Source organism: Talpa occidentalis, unplaced genomic scaffold (genome assembly GCF_014898055.3).
Source record: "Talpa occidentalis isolate TD23 unplaced genomic scaffold, MPIMG_talOcc4v2.1 talOcc4.7, whole genome shotgun sequence".
NCBI classification, from domain to species: domain Eukaryota; kingdom Metazoa; phylum Chordata; class Mammalia; order Eulipotyphla; family Talpidae; genus Talpa; species Talpa occidentalis.
The window spans coordinates 59,552,833-59,577,133 of record NW_023605083.1 but is presented as its reverse complement, the minus strand read 5'-3'; the positions used below and the strand labels follow the sequence as shown (position 1 = coordinate 59,577,133).

Here is a 24,301-nt window from a genome sequence, read left to right as displayed (position 1 = left end):
TGTTCTGCTGCAACATTCAGGGGGATAGAACAGTGGAATCTTTCAAGAGTTTTCCCTCAAAATAAAAACTTTTCTAAGAACAGCAGGAATAAAGGTAGTAAAGTACCCAAAAGGGCATGGGAAAGTCAAGGAGAACATCTCTTGCCTTTCAAAATCAGTGACTCAGAGTCAGAAAACATGCTTCTTCCAGGCCTCACTTAGAAAGAGCCCAGATAAAATCAGCTCATTTTGAGAAATGCCACGTATCTCCAGTCACTAGTACCCAAGAAAACCAAGTGAAAGTCATTGTTAAGAAACCCAGAGAACTTTGCTGCTGGCTGACTGAGCTGTCACCAAGCTCCTGGACTCAATATCCAGAAGCAAAGACGCTGCTGCCGTTGCCAGATTTTGCTTATTTGAACCAACTGGCTCCTAAAACTTTCCTACTTGTAAAGTGACTTCAATTTATGGATTGAAGCAACAGCCAACACTGTATGTGGGACACCATGGTAGACTCTGGTTTCTATTTTAAGAAGGTTGCATCCAATGAAGAGACTGGTTTAGTGCATGGTGTGCCTGAGTAGAGTAAGAAGGTAAACCCATGGTAAGGTCGGAAGTAGGAGTAGTTCATGCTTGTTACCTGGGGAGTTAGAGGATGCTTTCAAAGGCTGCAGGCAAAGAACATCTTCAGATGTCTACTTGAATGATACTGCCTAAGGTCCTGCCAGGCATGTCCTTCTGATAAACAGTTACATCTCTTCTCATCTACTTATAATTCCTGTCTCTGGCCAAAAAACATGAAAGAAAAGAGGCTGAAGCCGACAAACCAGGGAGCAAAATTAACATGAAGAAAAGCAGAGATGAAATGACCTGGTTTGCTAGAGACACCTTTAGTTTGCCAACATCCTGGGAGCAATAAAGCTAAAGTGCTAGCACTTAGCTCAGTAATTCAATTCAATTAAAAAAATAAATGTGGTCAAAATTTTTTTTGTGATTTGGAACAGGGGGAAGTTCCTCTTTTTGTTTGAGTTGTTCTCCTCTACTTTATTGGAAACAAATGTTTTAATGTGACTTTCCTGCACCTATAAATTTCACCAGTGTACAGTGCTTAACAATCTGATTGAAATAACTAAAATGTGGGTGATTCCTGCTGAACTTACTTCTCTGCAATTTCCCCCAAACTGGCAAAAAGTAAGAGACATGAGTTCCTTAGAGTTCAGCCGCCTGAGGCTCCATTTGTATAAAAAAATTAAAAACATTTCAAAGTAAATTCAATTAGTGAATGTGTATTGCCTTGAATAGACCATGCTTCTAAATTTAATATACCGAACATGACAATTTTACGAGCAAACCAAGTTAGAGATAATATATTTTTATGTTTCCTTAAACTAGCAGAGACTTCGGAACCATAAAGAACATTAACAAGGTATTGCGCATATACTTAAACTTTGTTCAAAAAGAAAAAAAGTATGTGTTTTTAAATGCTACACGTGCATTTGTTTTTTCCCCCCATAACTTCAAGGTCTCTAGAAATTTTAAGTCTTCATCTTTCACAAGCATTGCTAATAAATGGAACAAAAATGAAATGTATGATTTTGCGTGTGTGTGCGTGTGTGTGTGTGAGAGAGAGACAGAGACAGAGAGTGAGAGAGAGAGAGTGAGACAGAGAGAGACAGAGAGAGAGAGAGAGAGAGAGAGAGAGAGAGAGAGAGAGAGAAAGGAGAAGGAGGAAATGGAAGGAGAGAGAAGAGATTAAGAGAATAATAGTCTGCTTTATGAGACCTAGTGAGATTGAAAGGGCATTGGAAGAAGAAAAAATTCAAATAGCCTGCATTTTACTTTAGATTCCAGGTGAATACAAGCGATTCCAGTTCACTGGCACAAAGATAAAGATCTAGGGAAACATGATTCTCTGTGTTATGTAAAAAAAAAAGGGGGGTACTGACTATGGTCCCTTTTCTACTTCATCTTGGCTTGTGAGGATAAACAAGACCCATGCACCCAAGAATTTGGTTTTTAAGAATAGTGTATTTGACCTCAAGGACCCTTTCTGCTGTCACCAGCATTCTGTCCAGCCCATGGGTGACACAGTATGACATCTCTGGAGACATTCCTGAGGTTTATAAGCTTTGCAGGGAGAATTTAGGAGTCCAGTTTTGAATGTCCAACTCAGTTTAATAAAATCCAATGACTAAAAACACATCCTACAGTGCTTCTGTAGCTTCTTCTCCAGATTCTCTTCACCTACAAATTTATCTAAAGCTATTTGTGGAAGAATGTAATGATTAAGTCCCTCAACAGTTTTACTGGGAAAAAAATTAGTAAACACTACCTTAAAACCAATTGCTAGTCTATTTCACCTGTTAATTTTGGCAGCTTATAGATTAATCTGAATTTTGAGCATTTTGTGGACCTGTTCCCAGGATCAACTATCTGAGAGCAAGAAATTAACACTTACTGAGGACCAACTGTATATCAGGTGCTGGAAAACTTGTATCTTTTAGGCAAGGAGGTATATTTTTCTTACCATTAAATTAAACTATTTCAAGTGAACAGTTCAATGAGTTTTTGCACAATTATGCATCTGTGCAACCCTCACCATCCATCTAGTTTAAAATGGTTCTCCTATCACTCTAGAAAGTTCCTGTCTGAACTCAATACCTGAACCTCCAGCCCCAACCAATCTCTCATCTGCTTTGCCTCTATAATTTTGCCTTTTCTGATAATCTCATATAAGGAATCATTATGCAGTCTTCTGTGTCTGGCTTCTGCCCACCTAACATGAGGTTTCTGAGATGGATCCCTGCTGCTGCATGGATCAGAAGCTTATTTCCTTTCATTGATGAGTAGGATTCCGTTGCAGAGATGCATTTTGGTTAGCCACTCACTTTATGTGGGAGAAAGTTGTCAGATGGGTGGTAAGTATCTGTTAACTCTAAAACTAATCGCCTAAATGTTCCAAAGTGGACATGTCATTTTAGATTCCAAGCAGCACTGTGTGAGATTTCCAATTCTCCCCATTTTTACCAATACTTTGGTGCTATTGGTCTTTTTAATTTGAGCAGTTACACTGGGTAGTTGTGCTTACTGTTGCTTTAATTTGCATTTCTTTCCTAAGCAATGATCAGTGATCATTTGCCATCTGTACATCTTTATAAGTAAAGTATCTATTCGAATCTTTTCTTCTTTTAGTTGTCTATTTTCTTATTGAGTTGTAAAAGTTCTTTATATATTTTGGTTAAAGTCTTTTGTTAGATAATTACTCTGTAAATATTTGCATCCAATCCATTGCTTGTCTTTTCATTTTCTTAATAGAGTCTTCTAAGAGCAAAAAGTTAATTTGATGACATCTAATTTATTGATTGTTTTTTCTTTTCAAAGAAAATCTTAAGAAAATCTCTAAGAAAATCTTACCAAACCCAAGGAAAGCTTTATTATTTTTCTAGAAACGTTATAGTTTTAGCTCATTCATTTGTATTGATGATCTACTTTTTTTTTTTTTAATAGAGGCATGTTTTTATTTATTTATTTGTTTGTTTGTTTGTTTTGTTTATACATGCACTGGGTACAGTCAGAAGCGCGGGAGGGTGAGAGAATTCACCAGAGCCAGAGCGGGGAGCAGAGCAGGCAGAAGGACAGAAGTACACTGCTGAGGGGAGCAGCGGGCGGCAGGAGAGGTCTGCGCGCCATGTGGGACCCTCCTCCGGTGGCAGGGGAGCAGCCGGGGATCGAACCGGCGCCGCAGAGGCCGCGGGCAGCTTCGCAACCCAGCGCTCAACCGCTGCACCACCGGGGAGGCCCTTGATGATCTACTTTTAATTTTTTGTGTTGGGGATGAAGTAAGGGTCAGGATCATTATTATGCACATAGGAATGTAACTGCTCCAGTATCATTTGCTTTTTTTTTTAAAAAAGTCCTTTCCTAATTACGCTGGCTTCTGGGACGAAAATCAACTGACTACATCAATGAGGATTTATTTTTGGACTTGGTCTTCTGTGCCTCAGAGGCACACATCTAAACACATGCCAACACCAAACTCTTGATTATTCAGCTTTATGGTAAGTTCTGAAACCAGGAAGCATAAGTCCTCCAACTTTATTCTTTTACTACTGTTTAGGTTCTAAGTCTTTTGTATTTCCATATAAATTTAGTATAAGTTTATCAATTTTTTTTTAAAGATTTATTTATTTATACAAGAACAGGGGTACAGGTCAGGGGCGCTGGAGGGTGAGAGAATTCACCAGAGAGAGCGGGGAGAAGAACAGGCAGACGGACTAAAGACACTGCCGAGGGGAGTAGCGGGAGAGGCAAAAGTGGTTTGCCATGCCAGGTGGCTTTCTCCCTGGCTGGCCGGGAACCGAACCCACACGGCAGAGGCTGAGGACAGCTACATAGCACAGAGCTCAACCCGCTGCGCCATGGAGGAGGCCCTAAGTTTGTCAATTTCTACCAAAGAAAGAAGCCTACTGAGATTATCATAGAGATTATATTGAATCTATAGATTAATTTGGGAAGTTACTAATATGAGGCTTTTATGCACAAATATATATTACATCATATATATTACATTAATTATTTTATTCCTCAACAATATTTTATAGTTTTCAGTGTTAAAGGTCTCACAGTTCTTATACTAAATTTATTCTGAAATGGTTTATTCCTTTAGATGTTATTATAAATGGATTTGATCTTTGTAAGATTTCATTTTCAGGTTGTACATTACCAGTATATAGAAATGTAATTGATTTTTGTATATTGATCCAGTGTTCTGCAACTTTGCTAAACTCACTAATATTCTAGTAGTTTATAGATTCCTTAGGATTTTCTACCTACAAAGATCCCATTTTCTGAGACTATGTTTCATTTCTTCCTTTCCAATTTTTATGCTTTTAAGTTCTTATTCTTGCCTTACTGTCCCTAACCTTTGTATCTAAAGCAGCAAACTTCTCTTTAGCACATTATACACTGACGTGAATGCTGAGATCAGACTTTTGTATAGCCTTCACTCTGATGAATGACCCTTTTACACTAGTGCATAATTATCACTGCTTATCAAAAATTCAGTTTTAGCAGCACTGCTCTCTTTCTTTATAAAATAGTGTTTAGATGATGATTTCAAAAATTCTAACAGCACTTCATACTCATTATTTAGAAAAGAAGGAATAGAAAATGCGGGGGTGTGGGGGAAGGAAGTGCTGCTATCAGTAATAAGTACAATTCTCATAAACTTAACAACAATTGAGACAAAGATGAAAACCATTTGGCATGGGAAAGTGGCAATTCTTTAGCCTCAATTAGGTGCTCATTGGACTTAATAAGCTGGTCAACCAAGGGAAAGAGTAAAATGAAAGAGCACAATCTGTCAGAATGAAAAAATATAACATCAAAGATTCTATCGAAAATGCAAGGTTTCAGCAGTGGTTTTCTATTTTAGGATTTTAAGAACTGAACTGCCTTATGATAGGTATAACTGTTATGATACTTGAGGACAGTTCAATTCACCAGTAGAATGAGGAACACAGTGGGTCTCAACGTGGGGGAAACACCCAGGACTCCACTTAAAAACTCTTGGAAAGGTGTTTAATGATTCGTATTTACAAATCAGAAAGCAGATACAGAAATTTAAGTAACTCACTGAAGCTGTACCATAAATGGTGGCGATAAGATTTAAACCAAGGCCTGTTTGGCTCCTGTTTTCCCGAGCAACCCATTTCCCGGATCAATATCCTCGAAGTCCCAGCCTTCCACCCTGCTCCAGAAGCCTCTGGTTCCACATCTGGTATGGCTTCTAGTATTCTCTGGACCTCTCCAGCAACTCACAAGCTACTGTGCAGCAACTGGGGAAGAATTTATCTCCTTGGCTAGCTTAGTCCCCTAATATCAGCCTGAAGGCTTGAACACAATAATCAAAAGATCTGAGGTAGTTAATGTAAATAAAATACATGTGCATAAATGTAGAAAACTTGGTCTGAAATGGATGAGTGATTTCCTTTGAGTTTGGAGGCAGAAATACCCAGGAAGTTTGAGTAAGAGAGGATATTAAAGTTTTTAAGTGAAGTAATTCAGGCTTCTCCTCTCTGTTTTCAGTTTTGGGGGCAGCCACATTAGAAAAATGAATGTATTCCAGAGCAGAGAAGTTACCATAAAATCTTCACGCTGTGGGGAGTCTCCTCTCTCAATTACCCCACAGAAAAAGGCTAACCTTCGGGTGCAAGTAATTCAGAACAAAAATCTTTATAACTTGGGTTTATATGGTCAGAATAAAGAGTTGTATTTCTGCTGATGGGGATATAGAGCAAGGAAAAGGAAACAATATCAAAAGTGCTTCTCATTGTGCCTTAAGTAAACACTCACTAGATGTTTTGGATCTGTTGGTTAATTAGAAAGTATTTCAATAGGCTCTTTTCATCATACAAATACTAATCATACCCACCCCACCCCCCAACACTGCACTGTGAACAATACATAAAGCTAGAAATGATTGTTTCAGTTCCTAATGTGCCAGATAAGCCCTAGGGGAAGCGAGGAAGTCCTCCAGTAAGACTTCACCCTCATCAGTCATTCTTTGGATGAGTTTTTTCCACAAATTCCTTATTTTATGTACTGTATGAATGTGTTCTGTACCAATCTCCCATCCCTAAATAAAACACATACTTAAAACACTTAAAGTGCTAGACACCCACAGTGATGCCTTGGAAAATCTTTGTCATCAGAAATATATTGGAAACTACCTACGCTATTGAGGGACACCAGTCATCAGACAGAATCCAGGTGTTGGCAACTATGGGTCCTCAGCCTGTTGCTGATTATTGTAAATAAAGTTTTATTGGCGCACAGCCACATACACTCATTATGTATTGTTGATGGCTGCTTTCTTGCACAGTGGTGGGCCCAGCAGTAACCACTGAGACCATGTGGCTCACTAAGCTGAAAATATTTATTATCTGGCCCTTCACCAAAAACGTTTGCTCAGCTTTGTGACAATATATTTAAAATATGGAAATAAAATCTGGTCAGGATGTTAAGTTACAGAAACAAGAAAAGACGATGCACTATTTCATGTATTGTACCATTAGAATTCTGCAACCCGAGGAAAGTTTGAAGAGATGAAAAATGTTAAGAAGTTGGATTTGGGGTGGTAGAAGTATGGGTGATTTTCTGTCCACCCCCCATCTATCTGTTGCAATTTTCAAATATAAAATGAGCTTATATTTCCTTTATAATAGAAAAAACTGAACCTTACCTTCAATATTATTTTAGTTTATACCTGTCTTGTACACAGTGGTGTGACAACTGCTCGTTTCCCAGATCGGTCCTTCCCACCCTTCCCCACAGGTATCTAGGAGCAGGAAGTCCCAGGCAAGTACCTTATGCTCATCCCGAAGGTGGCTGTCCAGTTCCTCGGTGTGCTTGGTCTCATAGTAGCAGAGCTGGCATTTGTAAGGTTTCAGTTCATTGTGCTTTTCTATGTGTTGTTGGAGGCTCTCGTCACTGGAGCAGGTGAAGGTACACTTATCACAGCGGAAAACTACTCCCTGCAAGTATTTGGAGAGTTTGGAACGGCACACTTCAATAGGGACAACTCGCTCTTCTGTGGAAACAAAGTGAATGAAAAGATGGCAGTTTTTACTGATGGTGAACACATGTTTTTACTTTGGAATATTAGAACAAACTCACCCATTGAATTTTCCGACTTCCTATGGATCTGGGTCCATAAACTACACATGTACTTCCCCTCCCCATCAACACATTCTTCCCATATAAGTAGGTGCTTTTAAAACCAGAAGTTCTTGGTGTAGTTATAGCAGGGAGTAACTGGAGGGGGCAGAATGAAAGGTGTTCCTAAATTTCTGAATGCAGGTGACTAAGGTGCCAGAGAAGAAAGGAAGTGCAGCCATTTGTACCAACACTAATGATAACTGACAGTATTTCATACTGTTTGGGGGGACTTACTGATGCCTTTAGGGGGAAGGAAATTGACAGCCCTCAAGCACCTGTGTGCTGGCACTGCGTACCTTCCCAGCAACTCTATTAGGTTGTAGTTATTATCAGGTCTACAAATTAGTAAAGAGAGGAACTTTTCCAAGATCACACATATTATGATGGGCGGAGCTGAGCTCTGCATCCCTGCTCTGTGCACTGCAGATTCATTATTTCCAATTCCATGCCTGTTTCATCTTCCAGGATGGTCTAAAGGAGAATGTCCCTTCTCCTGAAACCAAGGGAATCTCTCATCTAGTATCAAATCCAAAAACAAAGAAACCTGTATACTTCATTCACTGAAGTCTACCTCCAATTATGAAGGCTCCCAAATGAAATGGCTGCAGGCAATATTCAGGGGGACATGGGGGTGGTGTGGGAGAAATGGAGGATTTGTGCCTTTGCAGACAATCTGTAATCTGATTGTCACAAGATGGAAAAAAAAAAAAAAACAGCAAGGGAGAGGGTTTGGGTGCTTTTCCCGTTAACATACCAAATGCTGTAGGGCTGGAAATGCATGTGCTTGTTTATTTTGCACTCTCTCACCCTTGTGTTTAACTGCTCAAATTAAATTTCACACCAGTCTGCCCAGAGAATCAGCGCACGCGCCAGATATCCATAACTGGGAGAAAATTAAAATCTGTGCTATTTATGCAAGGATCAAATATAGCGTGTGTTTTCATGCTGTGTCTGGATTTCAGAAGACTCTCAAAGTTTACAAATGGACGCACACAACATATACTTATATTATTTTGAAACAGCAATGTATTATTAAGTCAAGAGAGCATGATTTATTCTCCAAGTCACCGAGTAGCAACGCTTCCAGAGCATTAGTATTTTGTGTGTTGATGTGACCCACTCAGCTAGAGTCCTCCCTTTGTTGTTGACCTGTGTTGGGGCCCTGGGGTATTCTCCCCATCCACTGTCACGCCTTCATCTCAACCACCACGCTCTCACTGTGGGGTAGTCACTGCCTGGGGAGTCCTTGAATGCAGCGATTAATTGGCCAGCAAAAAGCTGGGCAGAGGAAGCGTGGAAGGTGGTGTTTGCAACATACTCCCCAAAGCTCTAATGCATATGTTATTTTCCCTATACAAAGAGTCAGTTACTTATTTAGAAATATAAATATTTTTAAACCAAAGTTTAGCAGACAGCTATGAAACACACGATCATAATGTAATCCACACATATTTTTAGAATAGCAAGTGTTTAACAATCTTCTAACCATTCAGTTCCATGGTCTGGTATAAACGGAGGGAAAAAAGGCTTGGTGTAATCTGGTGAGCCTTCAGATGCCCAGTCTGTGTTGTTTTACACCTCTAGCCCCGGTTTTGCAGCAGTAGCACCACTGACATTTGAGGGCCAGGTAACTCTTGTTGAAGGCTGTCCTGTGCATAGTAGGATGCGATAAGCACCCTTCATTCTACCCACCCTCTGGAGAGCAGTACCCCTTCCTCCCCAGTTTGACATCAAAAACACCCCCAGGCAAATGCACCTTGAGGAGGCAAGATCAACCAGAAACACTACTCTAGGCAAAGGGTCAAGCATTACCTACAGCGGCCCTGGGTAAGAATGTATGGACATGAGCAAGCTGTTGCCCATGGCAACGGGTGGGATGGGAGCAGGCTGAACCACGGAGACCTGTCCACACACCAAGGGTACACCTTCGCACTCAGGAGTTCTTGGGAAGTGCTGATGTGAACTTTTCTGGCACCTTCCTTGGGACTGCACTCCCAGCTTCGCTCCTGATTTATGGTTGTCATGTCTACTGCTTGCACTTTTGTGCTTTGGCTTTGACTTGTCCTGTCTGCCCTAGTTCTGTCACCTCAGTGGAGATGGAGAATAAGGCCAACCTCTGACTGTGACTCGAGCACCTTGAAGACAAGCAACAGTCACCCACTGGTCTCCCCTTCACCCTGTATCAGCAGTAATTGGTTGTTTCAAACTTGTTTTCCTCAGCAAGTCTCCTTTTCAGTTCCTCTACCATTTGGGTTCATTTTCTTTGTGGTTTCTACTTTCACTATATGTGCCGGAGTGAATTTTACACAAAGTCATGAGCATTCAGAATACCTTGGAGTTCAAATAATAATAATCAATGTGAATGACCTCGACAATTTATTAAGTGCTCACTATATTTCAAGCATGGTTGGGTGTTCGGCCCTCACTTCTAGATTTTATTCTCCTAATACTCTGCAAAGTCAGTTTTATTATCTTCAGTTTATTGATGTGGAAACAGAGAGGTTAGCCGTTAAGCTACTTCCTCAAAGTCACTCCTGTAGTTCAGCACACGTTGTGACCTGGGAGCACAAGTTTGGGGAGTTGCCAGAGCCTCTTCCTTCACCCACAAATCCCTAGGGAACACCCAGTCTGTGAGCAGTGTACTTGCAAGCCTTTAATTCCTAATATTTAAAAATGCAAAAGACATCTAAGGCCACCATTTGTATCTGAAAGTTTCTTTCGGATCAAAGTTAATTTCCCCTCTAACTTGGAAATGGTAAGACTTCTCATTTCCAAACTATGACATCACTAACATATACCAAGTCTCTTATTTACAGGGATTTTGACCAAGAATGAAGATACTCATTCTATTTTATTTTAAAAAGTGAACTTTTTCTCCTTTCTAAAAACATGGTTAATATGACCAAGATAAAAAGCAAGACCAACTTTGAAAGGTGGGCAAATGACAGACTGTTTTCTGAATGAGTCATTTATTTCAGAGACACATGAAGGACACACAGTCGGGACTGGACAGTTTCCAGGTATGGAGCAAGTTCTGGGTCAGGCACAGAAGCTAAGCAACCAATGGTGGGTCTTTCTTGACTTCACACTTTCAAAATTACCTTGGGTAAGAAAGCAAGTCCTGAATCACACTTGCCGTGACTCAGCTTTCACCACTGGCTGCAAAAATATTCTGACTTCACTCAGTGGACTACAAGATAGATGGTGCTTCTCATCTCTTCTTACACAAAAGATGCTTGGAGCTATAGATGGGCAGAAACCCAGGAGGCTGGACCTCATAGGAAGGCCAAGGGGGACACGTGTGTCCAGCTTTCTAGAGCTTGATGGAAACAGCTGCAGAACTCCAACTACAGAGAGGGAGGTCACTCCTGTTCAAATCACCAAAAAGCCACATCACTGTGGAGTCTCAGATCACCAGAGACTCTTCCCAAAAGGCAGACCACAACACACGTGGGTTTCCTCCCCACTAAGTGCCAAGTCTAAATGAAGCAGGGAGAGATTTGGAAATCATTCACTGAAATCAACTTTGTAGGCAAATTATCATGCCAGAGGACCAAGACTTTTTTGGGCCAAACCAAAGACCCAGCCGTTATCCTCAAACACATGACAGGGACTGAGTGGCAAAGCCACTAAGAAAATAAGCAGAGTTTCTAAAAACTAATCATTTCAAACATTACCATAAATAGATACACATAAACATAAACACAACAGCTCCTGGTGAGAAGTAAGATTTGATATTAGCCAGGCTGCCACCCTCAAGTCAGAGAGAATTGTACCTGGAAAAATACTTGATGCGGATAGAAGGGAATGTCATTTCACTGGGGGGAAAAAAAGGCAATCTCACTGCAGATGTTTTTCTCAAGAAAAATGATACTAATCAGGCAAAATAGATGAGATGTGTTCCATTTCAAAAAGATGCTCACCTGCAGGATTTAGTTAAATTCAGTTTTTATCTTTACTGGGATTAGAGGCTGGGAAACAATCTCTGGGTATGCCAACTGGAGACCAGTATCAGGGATGACCCAGCTCCACAGAAATATTTGGAAGGGACCTCCCTGGTGACGCAGGGTTAAAGTCTCAGCACTATCAAACTATCCTCGGTGACTGAATCAAGAGTTCGATCCCTGGCCAGGGAGTTACACCACATGGCACAGCAGACCTCTCCTGTCTCGCCTGCTGTTCTTCTCAGCAGTGTGTTTCAGTAGATCCACCTATTTGCTCCCCACTCTGTCTCTACTGAATCCTTTCACCCTCCCTCCCCCACACCTCTGGCCTACACCCTAGTTCTTCTATGCATAAATAACTCTTTGGGGAAAAAAATTTGGAAAACTGTGTTTCATCCCTAAAATTCAATCAGTGCTGGTTTTGAGGCTCTATATAGGTGCCTGAGGCTCATAAAGCCAAGGCTATGCACGAAGCCTCGGACATCCTGTGTTGATCAGTTCAAGGCAATTGCACTCTTGAAACTGTTTATTGACTTGCATATTGTCTCTCCCCATTAGAGTTCAAGTTTCTTGCACAAATCTTGCCTGACTTTTCAGGGTTGTATCCCTAGAGCTTAAAGCAAAGCTGACATAGAGTAGGAGTATGTTATTCCAATAAATATTGTTGACTGAATGAAAAACCCACCAGGAATAGAAGTCCTACCACCAATTTTAGCCTCAAAACAAGACTCAGGATTTAATTTTTCCTAGTTATATATGTCCAGTCACAGCAAACCTCACCAAATGTTGATCTGACCTTGGTTCATAGTTCCTCAAAGAGATGGGTCTTTAACACTTAGTACCAAACTTTGCTAGCTGGTATTCATCAGGGGGCTCACCAGTACCCTTGCTTTCTGTCTGTCTACTGGGTCAACTTTCAAATTCCTACACGGGTACCAAACCTGCCATAATTTGGCCTCTCATTCCCTTCAGGCTCACTGAATAACCTGTAAAGAAGTCTTCCACTCAAGGTGGATCAAACGGTGTCCCCCAGAAATTTATGTCCACCTGGAACCTCAGAATATGACCATACAGGATATAAATCTTTGCCCAGGTAATTAGTCAAAATGAGATCATACTGGATTGGAGTGGAGCTCAATCAGATGACTGGTGCTCTTCTAGAAGATGAGAGGATGCATGAATATAGAGGCCAAGATGAGAATGATGCAGCTGCCCGCAAGGACACCAGGCAGTGCTGGGGCCAGCAGACGCTATGGGGAGTCAAGGTTTTTTTCTCTAGAGCCATCTAAGGAGACCTGTAGGCTCCAGAATGTGGGCATAATAGATTTTTGTTGTTTAAGGCACTCAGGCAACTGATCTACCCCCCAAAGTGTTTCTCTGCTTGTTGGAATGCATCAAGTGAAGGCTACCCCCTACCATCACCTCCCTCTACCTCAAACAGTTTATCTGCCACTGTGAATCTCCTGGGTGCCCGCCACTCACTATATTGTATGTACTTGTGCACACACCTCATCTGCACGAGGAGGGAAGATACTGGGTCTTATCAACCCCCTCTGGCCTAAGTAACCCAAACAATGAATGTTTGTCAAGTGCATGTACAAACAGTGTGTTCTCTTTTGCCACCATCAACGTAAATCCATGATTATGTCTTATTCAGATTTCTCACGAGAGGAATGGAATCTCTTTCCTTTCCTCTCTATTTAACTATATAAATTTATCTGGAACAAATCCTAAGGAAACTATTCTTGCAAGCAGTAGTTCTGTCTCAGGGCCAGTTCAGAAGTTGTTTTTCTTGCCTTTCATCCCAAGTATTTTAATTAAGTGAGGGCTCACAGAGATCTCTTACTGCAGGCCCTAGAGACCAAAGATGTTTATTCATCCACGGAGTAAGGGGAGCACAGGTGCAAGAAGAGCCACGTGTTGTTACTTTGAGATCAGCCCTGGATTGATGTCACAAGGTAAACACCCAACCCTAACTCTTGGCTTGTCAAGACCAGCTTCCTACTGAGACAGTACTCAGAGCTGACACGGACACTAAAGCTGGGCCAGGACACAGCTGGAAGCCATGCCTGTCCTGAAGCACCAACTCTGAGAATTAGGGGTCCTGGTCCCTGACCTCCAGCCCCATGGGAATTGCTTCCTCAGACTCAGCTGCCACAGCCACTGAACACTTAACAGGTGACACCAGCCACACTCCTGGGGTAACACCATGACGGCTGGTGAAGGCCTGGGTTATGGGCCAGATAAACCTGGATTCAGGTGTCAGTCAGGCCGCTCATTGCTTATCCAGCTGTGGGTAACTTGGTCGATCATTCTCAACCTGCCTTTCCCCTTGTTATCAGGGATAACAGTAATACAGACTCCGTAGAGTTTGGTGAAAACGTTGTAAAGTATGTACTAGACAGCACTTAGTATAGTACCTGCTCCCTACTAAGCGCTGAGGAGTGACAGCAATCACTGTTAATATCACTATAACCCTCAAATGCTCGTGTTCATTTGCGATCATTCACTCCAGATTAATCCTCAAGAACAGACCCCAATGAGGACAATTTTACATATCCTGGTACCTCTTTTAATCTAAATGATCTTCATCAATAAACAGGAGACTGAAGGTAACCAGTGACAGGCCGTAGGATGGATGTCCTTAGGTATGGCCAGACTGTCCTTAGATCAGAAGGCTGGGGTTAACTCAGTTCCCTGACTACCAGCTGGTGACTTTGGTGATGCCACCTCAGCGCTCATGAGTCCTCTGGATGTGCCACTGTGTTCACAGAGGGGGATGTGCAGTTTCAGCCACAGTTCCCTTTGCGAAGCCCAATAGAGAAATTACTTTCAGGCTTCAGTGTCTAGGATTCCTAAAAATGTCCCAAAAAATATTTCAATGAAGTCTAACAAATTTTCCAAATCCAGCTGACTTGGGGAGAACAGCATCTCAGGGGCAGGTCTGCAGGCCACAGCCAGCAGAGCCCAGGACCCTCTGGCCAACACTACATACCCAGACACTTGGGGAGCTTTCCCAAACTTTCTGGTGGCCTCTCAAACGGTTTCTCCTTATTTTGACATTGCTCCAACTCCTCGTTTGTTTTCAAATCTTATAGTTCTACACAATGCCTGTAGGATACTTTCAATCCTTTGTGAAGTGACCACAAATACTGATACCACATTAAAGAAAAAGTGCTTGTCCCCAGTCTCAAGTTTCACACACATCCAGCAGGACTCCACACACTAGTCTTAGCCCACACGTTGCTGCTGGAAGAGAAGCAACCTTGTATGTGCAGGAAGCACTTTGCCCAGGGTAGAGCTTCCAGAGTGAGCTGGCCACCTTGGCGTTCAACCTTGCCACCCTGTCTTGGATTCTTAGCCTGAGAAAGGAAGGTCTTTGCACTTCACAGGCACCAAAGCTCAGATCCCACCAGGCAGCAATCTAGATAAAGGTAGGGAAGCACCCCCACATGGTGAGGTCTCATCGTGTCTGTGTGCTTAGCAGCGACGCTACTCACAGGCTCTCCCCAAGCTACAAGGGGCACAGAGCCATGGCGACACATGGGCTGGGAGGCTGGTGGCCAGCTAACTGAGACAGAACACCAGGTGGGAGCACCTGGACCCAGAATTTCGGCCTAAATAGTCCACGCTGCCTCTTCCAGTTTGCAAGTGGGGGGCCAGGCAGCAACCATCTCACGTCTCATTGAGATCTCCCCGGAAGAGAATGATGCTAAATGTTGAGCCTTCCACAGATTGCAGCAGATACAGGGAGGATATCACAAATGCATTGCTCAAAGGTAGTAGCTCTGGGGCAATACTGGAAACTTGGAAAATACTCAGCAGTATCCACCCCCCCCCCCCAAAATGGCTAGCATTTCAGAGAATGACTCTCAGCACAACAGCAGAAGAGCCTCAACGCTTTTGAGGTGCATGTGGCAAACACCAAAAAGCTTTCCCAGGGAAGAAAGGGAGGAATGGGAGGTATGTAGGAGGGATGCAACATCAAAATATGAAAAGAGCCAGACAGACTGGCAAGGTAGTCCAGTCATTTGTCTATCCATCCTCAACTTGAATCTTTTCAGGACAAAGCAGTTTTTACATAAACATATTTTTCCTTCAATGTAGAGGAAATCTGTTGTTTAGCAGTGTTTTCATTGGCTGAGTAAACTCAACTCAGAGAAAAACCAAAGATTTCTTAAAAGAAGTATTGTTACTTGTTACCACCAAGAACCCACCCTGAGGGGCCCCAGGATGCCTCCTCCTGGGGTACCAGGTCCTGGGTACATAGCTCATAGGTGCACATGGCATCTCTTTACAGAGGAGTGAGGCTCAGCAGAGCCACAATATCAAACCAAAGCCCATGAATTTTCTAATACCTATCAGGCAAATTTTATTCTTCAAGAATTTTCTCTCTCCACCCATTTCCATATTCTGCTTTGGAAATCTTCATTATGATCTTCCTCCAAGAATTGCTTACAACCTTGTAGACCTTTTATAATGTGTGACCTTTTATCACATGTGGTCACCCACCCATTCTGTTTCTCCTTTGCTCCTTTCTTAGGTGTGTTCTACGCAAGGTTAGGAGAGTAGAGGATCTGAAATGTGAGTTCTCTCACGCTTGGAAGCCCCCACAAAATATATACCTCAGAATCCAGCACCTTTGCACCCCTCCAGGTGAAGGAAACCCTCACAGTAGGAAGGGGTCTTTATCCTGCCAACTGTCACTGTGGTTTTCATTGTGACTTCTTGTTTGGGAATGAGGTGAGGAACGAGGGTCTGGGGTGAGGATGCCGCTGCCACCTTGGGAGGGTGTCCCTATAATGCAGTCTGCACACCCTCTCATGGCACCCCAAGAAAACTGACGCAGAAGTTACCTCGGTGCAGCACAATATGATCGATCATGTTGCGTTTGTATTTGGTGTGATAGAGGCAGAGAGGACAGCGGAGATCTTTGGGGCCCTCCTCAGGAACTGCTGAATGTCCCGCTTCCACGTGCATAGTAAAAGCAGATCTGCAGAAGTGGGACAAGAGGCCATGAGTGTGACATGGGATCAGTTTGGTAACATGCCCCCACCAGCAACCCCACAACAGTGCTTCAGGGTGACACCCCTGCTTGAGGGATTGGAAAACATAGTGGTTAATCACATTGGCCAACCACAAGCGCCCCGGCCACTCACTCAGTGCTGAACACCACCACGCCACGATAACTTGCTTTTGGAAATTTTGCCACTTTGCTGGGTTCAGGGCTTAGGTTGAAAAGAAATGGATTCCACAAACACTTTATTCTTGAAAATTAGAAATTGCTTTTCCAAGTATGAAAACACAATCCGCAGAGACTTCTCATCATGCTTGGCAGGAAAGGGACTATTTTAAAGGTAGGCTGACTCACCAATGGCCCACCTGATTACAGGTAAGGGAGGAAGGACAGGTGGGTTGGAAGTCAAGATGGCTGATGATCAGGTGAATGAAACCCAGAGCAGTTATACTAGCTCACAGATGGAATAGTACTGTTACCTCCCTCGCCATCTTTTTCAAAACTTCAAAATTACAAATGCTTCAGTGAAATGAATGAAACTAAGAGCTTATTGGGTAATATTCCCTTCTTATCAACCCAGCTGCATCTCTCAGGGGAACTGTGTACATCTGTCAGTGGGTCCTGATTAACTGGATCCTTTAGCTTGCTCTCAGCTCTAAGGTCACATACATATTTATCTGGAAAACAACTCAACCAAAAAAATAGCCAGATATTTAACACACTTTCTGTCAATTCACAGTAACTACAATGTTGGTAGAAAAAGAGGTTTTTTTCTCCTTTTCCAATTCATGTTTTTCATGGGGCACGATGCCTGCTTTTGCAGCCTCCCCGTGGGGAGTTTAAGTCCTGGAGCAGCCTAAGGCTCAGGTCCTGAGTGCAAAAGCAGAAGACAACAATTTCATATAAAAAATATAGCATCTAATAGCATAGCATTGTAGGAGCATGTGGCCTGTGATATTAACACTTAGTGGCTCCTGTGTGCCTGGAGCTATTCTAAGCCCTTTGGATACATTTGGTTCATTTACTAGAAACAAAAGCCCTACAAGATAGGTACTAATATTATCTTTATTCTACAATTAAGGAACTAGAGACACAGAGAGGTCTAGTGACTTGTCTAAAGTTATATAGTCAATAAGTTGCAAAGCTGGGACTCAAATGCAGGCGATCAGATTCCACACTCTACACTCATAACCACGAGCTAAACAGCATCTCACGGGCTGAGGTTAAATCACAGGAGCTTGGCTTAATCACCAGAAGCATTCCACTCTTAAACTGAGCCCACCAACTTTGTCTTACACAGAAGCAAAGGAGACTTTAGATTATCTTGTTCTAGACTGGATCAATCAATCTATGATGGATTGATTGATCATAGATTGATTGATCCAGTCTAGTCCTCACAGCACTGAAGCCTTGCTCCCCTGGTATCTTTCAGTAATCTGATCTGGAGAAATAAGAATTTTTGACAAGGGGCAGCAGGAAAGTCACTACTGCTGGTTACTCTTTCTGACTTCACTTTGTTTTCAACAACATACTTTTTTTTCAAAGACAAATCAAAAAAAAAAAAGGGGTGGGGGTGGGGAAAGGTTGTTCTCTAAAGGGAAAACACTCATTGTTTTGTGACCTAGACCAAGGAAATCCTTTGCTGGGATCTCACATTGCTGGGGCACCTATTTGCTCTGATTTTTAAACTCATTTGCTCTGATATAACTCTTCTTCCCATCCATAAATACCAAAGTGGTTTCCGGAACTAGCCCCCACTTTACTGAAGATGGGCCCCGACAACTCTTGTATGATCCTGTGGGCAGGGCCTGCCTGCCCTGTACTCCAGGTAGGGGTAGAAGGGAGGATTGTGCGGTGAGGGGTGGAGCAGGTGCAACCCTTTTATTTTTCGAGGCTGCCCACTGTGCCACTTACTTAAAGCCTGTGTAGAAGGAGCAGTCTTTGCACTTGAAGAGCTTCTTCCCGCCATGCTTGTCCCTGTAATGGCGCCGGATGCTCTGGATGTAGCCAGAGGAGAATTCACAGAATTCGCAGTGAAGAACAGCTTCGGTTTTCTGCTCTGCACCCCCAGCTGCCCCAGCCAGAGGCACGGGGCTAACGCGGCTGTTGTTCCTCGCCAGTGCAGCAGACTGGTAGTGGTTCAGCTGCTGCTGAACATCTGGAGGCTCTGAGTAGGATGAGTCTGTGGACAGACGGGGGACAAGGACACGGGACACAGAACTCACGGTGGAGGTTTGGCACTTGAAAACCCCCAGCATTAGTTTTAAAAGGGATGACTATGATCCCATCTTTCAACCTTGATTACCTTCCACAACACAGATCTGGGGAAAGGCAGCTGGGGAGGAAGTGTCACCTTCTTTAATCTCACTTTGAGGGCTCATCGCATTTAAAAATAAAATTCTGAGGTTAAAGGTTTCAAAGTGAAGGAAGAAGGTAAACTGTTTTTGAAAGGAAATTGCAGTGTGGCAACAGGCTGCCACAGAAGACCCATCCTTGTTGCTGAGATAAATAAACCTGCACAAAGTGTCCGGGAATCTACACGAGGAAGGAAAGTAGATGATGCAACATCTCCTCCTTTGCAGCCCAAAAATATTCAAGCCAACCAAGTCTTTTTTTTTAAAAAAAAAGGTCTTTAACAGAAATGCTCAAGCATAAATATAAAATGTTTTATACCTTAATATAAGGTATAAAATTAAGGTATAAGGTTTTATACCTTAAATATAAAAATGTTTTATAACTTCAAGTGATTTAAATTTTAAAATATAAAAATCCCAAAGTGTTCTCCTGGAATGGATGTTTAAAGCTTAGTCAGCATTAAGATGGAGATTTATTCATAAATCCCATTAAAATGAAATTCCAAACAAGTTTCCCTGAAAGGTATTTTTAAAGGTGGCAGTTCTGAGGAAAATGTTGGAAATGATAGGCACAAATCTTAAACCTGAGAAGCCTCAAAGGTATGTGGTGGAGAAATCTGATCTATAGGGAAGAGGGGATATTTCTGTTTCCTCTTAAAGAAAACAAACAAACAAAAAAGTTAAGAGTGAGAGAAAGTGAAAGAAAGGTCTAGAACCCTTTGCCCACACATTGCTTTGAATGCTGAGGTTAGGAATCCAACATCACTATCCCGTATAACCTATAGCTGCCTATAACTGATGCAAATGAAGTCCATGAACACCACACAGATGAATTTCAGTGTAACTTTCCTTCAAAAGAAAACAAAGGGCTCTTTTCTTAAGCCTTTCAAAAAGCAAGGGGGAGAGGGGATAGAAACTGTACCAGCCTCCTCCTGATTTGATGGACACTTAATTTTCCAAAGCACGATTCCCTGAGGCAGGACATGGAGGAATTCTGTAAAACCCGTATTTGATGAAACTAGTACCATCCATCCTGCCGGCTTCTTCGGAAAGAAAAACAAAAAAACAGAGCACTCTCCCGCATTAAGGGGCCACCTCTTGTCTTAAAAATACTAAACTGCCTTCCCTTCTTGTTCTTCTCTACCCTCTCCTCAATTCGTATTCTTCAAGATCGAGAAAAACCCCTTTGGAAATTGTAAACAAACCTGCCACACAGCAAAATAAAACAAAAGGAAACTGGAACAATATCTTCGAGCCTCCATGGGTTCATTACCAGGTGTAAACTGAAGACAAAGGAAGCAAGGAATGACACAACTGAATTCATTTTACCCGATTCTTTTATCTCCTTTTTCTTTATTCCTCAGCCCAGGCTGATGAACCCACTCAGGATCACAATAATGCAATTGTCAACTTCTCATTCCTTCTTTCAATAGCAGGTTTGTTTACCATTTCATGGATTGTTCTCGGTTTTCTATTTAAGCCCTCAAGAATAGTTTCTGCTTAAAACACACATGATGAAGCACAAACACTCCACACCTCTCTTGTTAACACAAGCATGGGCTGCAAGTTACACATCGCCACAACAGGGTCTCCCCAAGGCCCTGTCCTCCTGCTACTGTTGGTCCTAATTTGCTCTTAACTCCACAGTAGAGAAATTCTGTGACCAATAAGACCCAAGCTAGGTCCTACTGCCTGGAAGCTGTTCACCATCCACAAGCCTAAGAGACCAAAACAGCTGTGCCAAGGAACTGCCTCTTTCTCAATAAGCAGCTGCTTCCAAAATAACCACCTCTGAGAGTCCCACAGGCCAGCACAGGTGTTGGCGGTCACTAGCAGCTCCCATCCCATTAGAGCAAGATTATAAAGAAATCAGAGGCTCCTGAGAGGATGACAAACCACCCGTGTCTTACCTTTCGCCCACCCGACCTGACCCGTGCCCATGCAGCACTCTCAGGTGGGATCCTGTATTTGTTTCTTATGTAGAATCTACCACACTGCTTATTATCCCATTCATTTCAAAAGCAAATTCTAAATTTTAACTCCGGTATGTATATGTCATATGAAACTTGAAGAAATAAAATGCAAGAAGTGGCAAGGAAAGCTTTCCAAGTAAGGCAAGCTCATCACCCTTCTCAAATGGCACTGCAGCAGGGAAGCTGGATGGGTGGGTATCTGTCTCCCTGGATAACATCAGGGGATGGGTTTATTTACAAAAACAAGCAAGTCCCACCACCCTGGAAATATCTGTACTAATACCCAGTTACAACTTTTGGGGTCTTCTTAGGATTTTATTTTCCTTTCTGGTGCCAAGACACACACTCTCTTTCTCTCACTTGGAGTTTGTGAATAATGTACAATTTTAGCACTTTGGGCACTAAAGTGACAAAGATGTGAGTGTGTATGATTCCACCAATCTTAAAAAAGCCACTTGCTAAGCTATGTAAAATTCCAGTTTGTTTAGGAAGGCAGCCTGAAGAACAGGAAGAGGATCATTTTGTGCGTAGGTTAGAAAGGCAAACAGATTGTTAGTAGCAGAGGGCATGCATGTCATTAAGACTATTGGCTTTCATTGAGAGCTTAAGGGAAGGAAAGCAAACCTGCTCTATGCTTGGGGAGCCCCGACTTGAGATCGCAGGGAAATACAGGGGCTGAAATGCAGGAGTGTGATTCAGGGAGAAACCCTGCACCCAAACTTGGATCACCTGACAGATCTCAGTCACCTGTATGGCCTGTAATATCAGTACACATATTCTTAACCCACCCAGGATGCAGTCTGGGAGTTTAATTCTCTTGTGAATTTATGTACAAAATTGGAGAAATTAAACTATGTTCTGTAATTATAGTTATAAAATCAATTTAACTAAGTTAGTGGTAGCCATTCCATTTCATAAATTGTTGATAAGAAAATAATTATATTTTGTAAAATTGGGGTCAAAGTAGAATGTAGCACACATGGTCACATGCCTATAGGCGGAGGTTTAGAATTTAATATAAGCAGCTAGCAATTAATTCTCACGACGATGGTGTGCAGTGCAGGTTCTCACCCCAATTTTACTGATGAGGAGGCTGAGACTGAGAATGGCTACAAAGCGACAGGTAGTATTTAAGCAACTGTCTGACTCTAAAGTCTGAGTTTTGCCTAGTAGCCTCTGGGCTCCCTGGAAGCATGTCCGAAGAATATAAGAACATCTGTAATAAACATGCAGCAGGGAGGGGAGAGGGAACATGGGAGATAGGTTGACAGAATGGAGAACATAACCTCAGAATAGAGAAAAATCAGAACACATGCAGGAAAATAACATTAAACTGAATATGAAAGAAAATGCTAAAATAAGCATTTCAGAGCACATAGGGGTTAAAGAGTAAATAATAAAGTTCATGGGGAGGAGAGAAGGAATAGCTAAAATTTCAAAATACTTTATAAGAGCAAAAAAAAATGAACAACAACAACAAAAAAACCAATGACAGAGACACTTTCACAGGCATACTACCCAAGTAAATACTGTAGATACCCTGTACTAGAACTTTACTGCCTTGATGTTATGTTAGATGCGTGAGGCAATCCTCTCAAGCAGCTCTCAAATTCCTCAGGTGGGATTCAGCTGGGAAAAGAGGGGCACCCGAAAGTAATGGGAGAAGTTGCACTGTGCACCTTCATGGTTCCTGGACAGCCCAGGATCACAACGCCCCCTCCCCATCTTTGTCATGTTTCCAAGAAATGGCAAACTTCTTGCCCTGCTTCCAGCTTCCCGAAATACCAGCCCAACCATTGATACCCAGTATCAATTTAAATGAAAATGATTCTCCCTCCCCTCCTGCCTGCTCATCAGAGATGCGCCAACATAGAGACAATCACAGGAAATTTAATTTTATAAAGTGGGCCCTGGAAGAACAGTAAGCATGACAGCATATACCTCCTTGTATATTCTGATTCTACAAACAGTTAGTCCACAACCTCTTAGTGCCAGGTCAGCTGGCTGTAGGGATTCAAAGTCAAAGTCAAAGACGACAGGTGGGGCGATTCTAGCAGCTCAGCTAGACTAGGGAGAGGGCAGAGAAGCTGACTTATGAAAATATAGGCCTTCGTCATGTCTAGCAAAGTGCTCCATTGATTGAAGGAATAAAAGTGGCAAAGAGAACAAATGAACAGTAACGGGAGAGTTTAACTATTGCAAGATTAAGGAAGACACAAGGAAGAGTAAGAATCAATTGGGCAGTAAATTGTGGGCGCCGAGGACAGCCCCCTGTGTGCTGAGCGATCCAAGAAGGAAGCAGCGCAGGAGGATCAATTCTCAATTTTCTGCAGCTCCGCGTACAGGGAGGAGTGAAGGTGAAAAAGTATCAGAAGTACCTTGGTGCCAGCAACCACATTTAATTATATTTGAGCTAGTTTTTCATGCAGACCTGGCAGAGAGGTTCTTGGGTTGGTGTGAATCAAGTACCAGGAGAAAATAAAAGACAAAGATTTTTAGGCAAGCAGATTTTAGAAGTGGCCAGGGGGCAAATGATTAAGTGACACCCATTCATTCAGCACATGTTTACCCAGCATCTAAATAAATGGGAGACCCTGTGCTAGGACAGTAGGACTTGATCCCTGCCCTTAAGCAATTCACTGTCTCAGACAGACATGTAAATAATTGATTGTGATGAAATGGGGAAAAAATAACCTTAGTAGGGGCATCTAAAAAGATGCTGTGGAGAAGGAGGCCAGTTCAGCAGGACCTGGTGACTGATGGAATGTGGGAACGAGGGAGATGGAGGGGGATGTCCAGAGCACCTCGACTGTCCATTAATAACTGTAGCTAGGATTAGTGTGTTAATTAATAAAATTTACACTAGACATGAAGATACCTAAATGTTCAATTCTCCACACCCCCATCGTAAGTCATAAATAGAAATAAACAACTACATTGTAATCACCATGACAAGACAGTGACTTAATTCTTACTGGGACAAGAAATCAAGATCAGAGGATGAGACTGAACAGAAAAAATAGATACATCAGAGGGAGGGGGTAGGTACCTAGCACAAGGGAGAACTTAAACTCTTCAAGCACTAAAATGTCTGGAAAGTTAAAAAATGCCTAGATTATAATTTAGCAACCAAACATTAGTAGTATAAGGAATAGAATATTTCCTGTGGATATTCCAACCACAAATACAGTAACTATCTAAAGTATGGGCAGTAGAGGGTGGGCCCAATAAAGTTGGAAATGAGTCCTCCATTTCTAGCTGAGAAATGACAGAAAATTTGAGCAACATGCTGAAATCTTATACTGCCTCTGCCCA

The 24,301-nt window shown here is 42.2% G+C and overlaps 1 protein-coding gene across 7 annotated transcripts in view; it reads right to left on the bottom strand.

Moving 5' to 3' along the window:
• Positions 1-24,301, bottom strand: part of ZNF462 (zinc finger protein 462) — a 158,900-nt gene that overhangs the window by 14,770 nt on the left and 119,829 nt on the right. For all 7 annotated transcript variants that reach the window (XM_037491657.2, XM_037491656.2, XM_037491662.2 and 4 more), the window contains 3 exons: positions 18,574-18,841; positions 16,499-16,635; positions 7,347-7,570 (listed from right to left, as the gene is read on the bottom strand). In XM_037491657.2, coding sequence (XP_037347554.2) covers positions 7,347-7,570; positions 16,499-16,635; positions 18,574-18,841 — 629 coding nt within the window. The remainder of the gene's footprint in view (positions 1-7,346; positions 7,571-16,498; positions 16,636-18,573; positions 18,842-24,301) is intronic.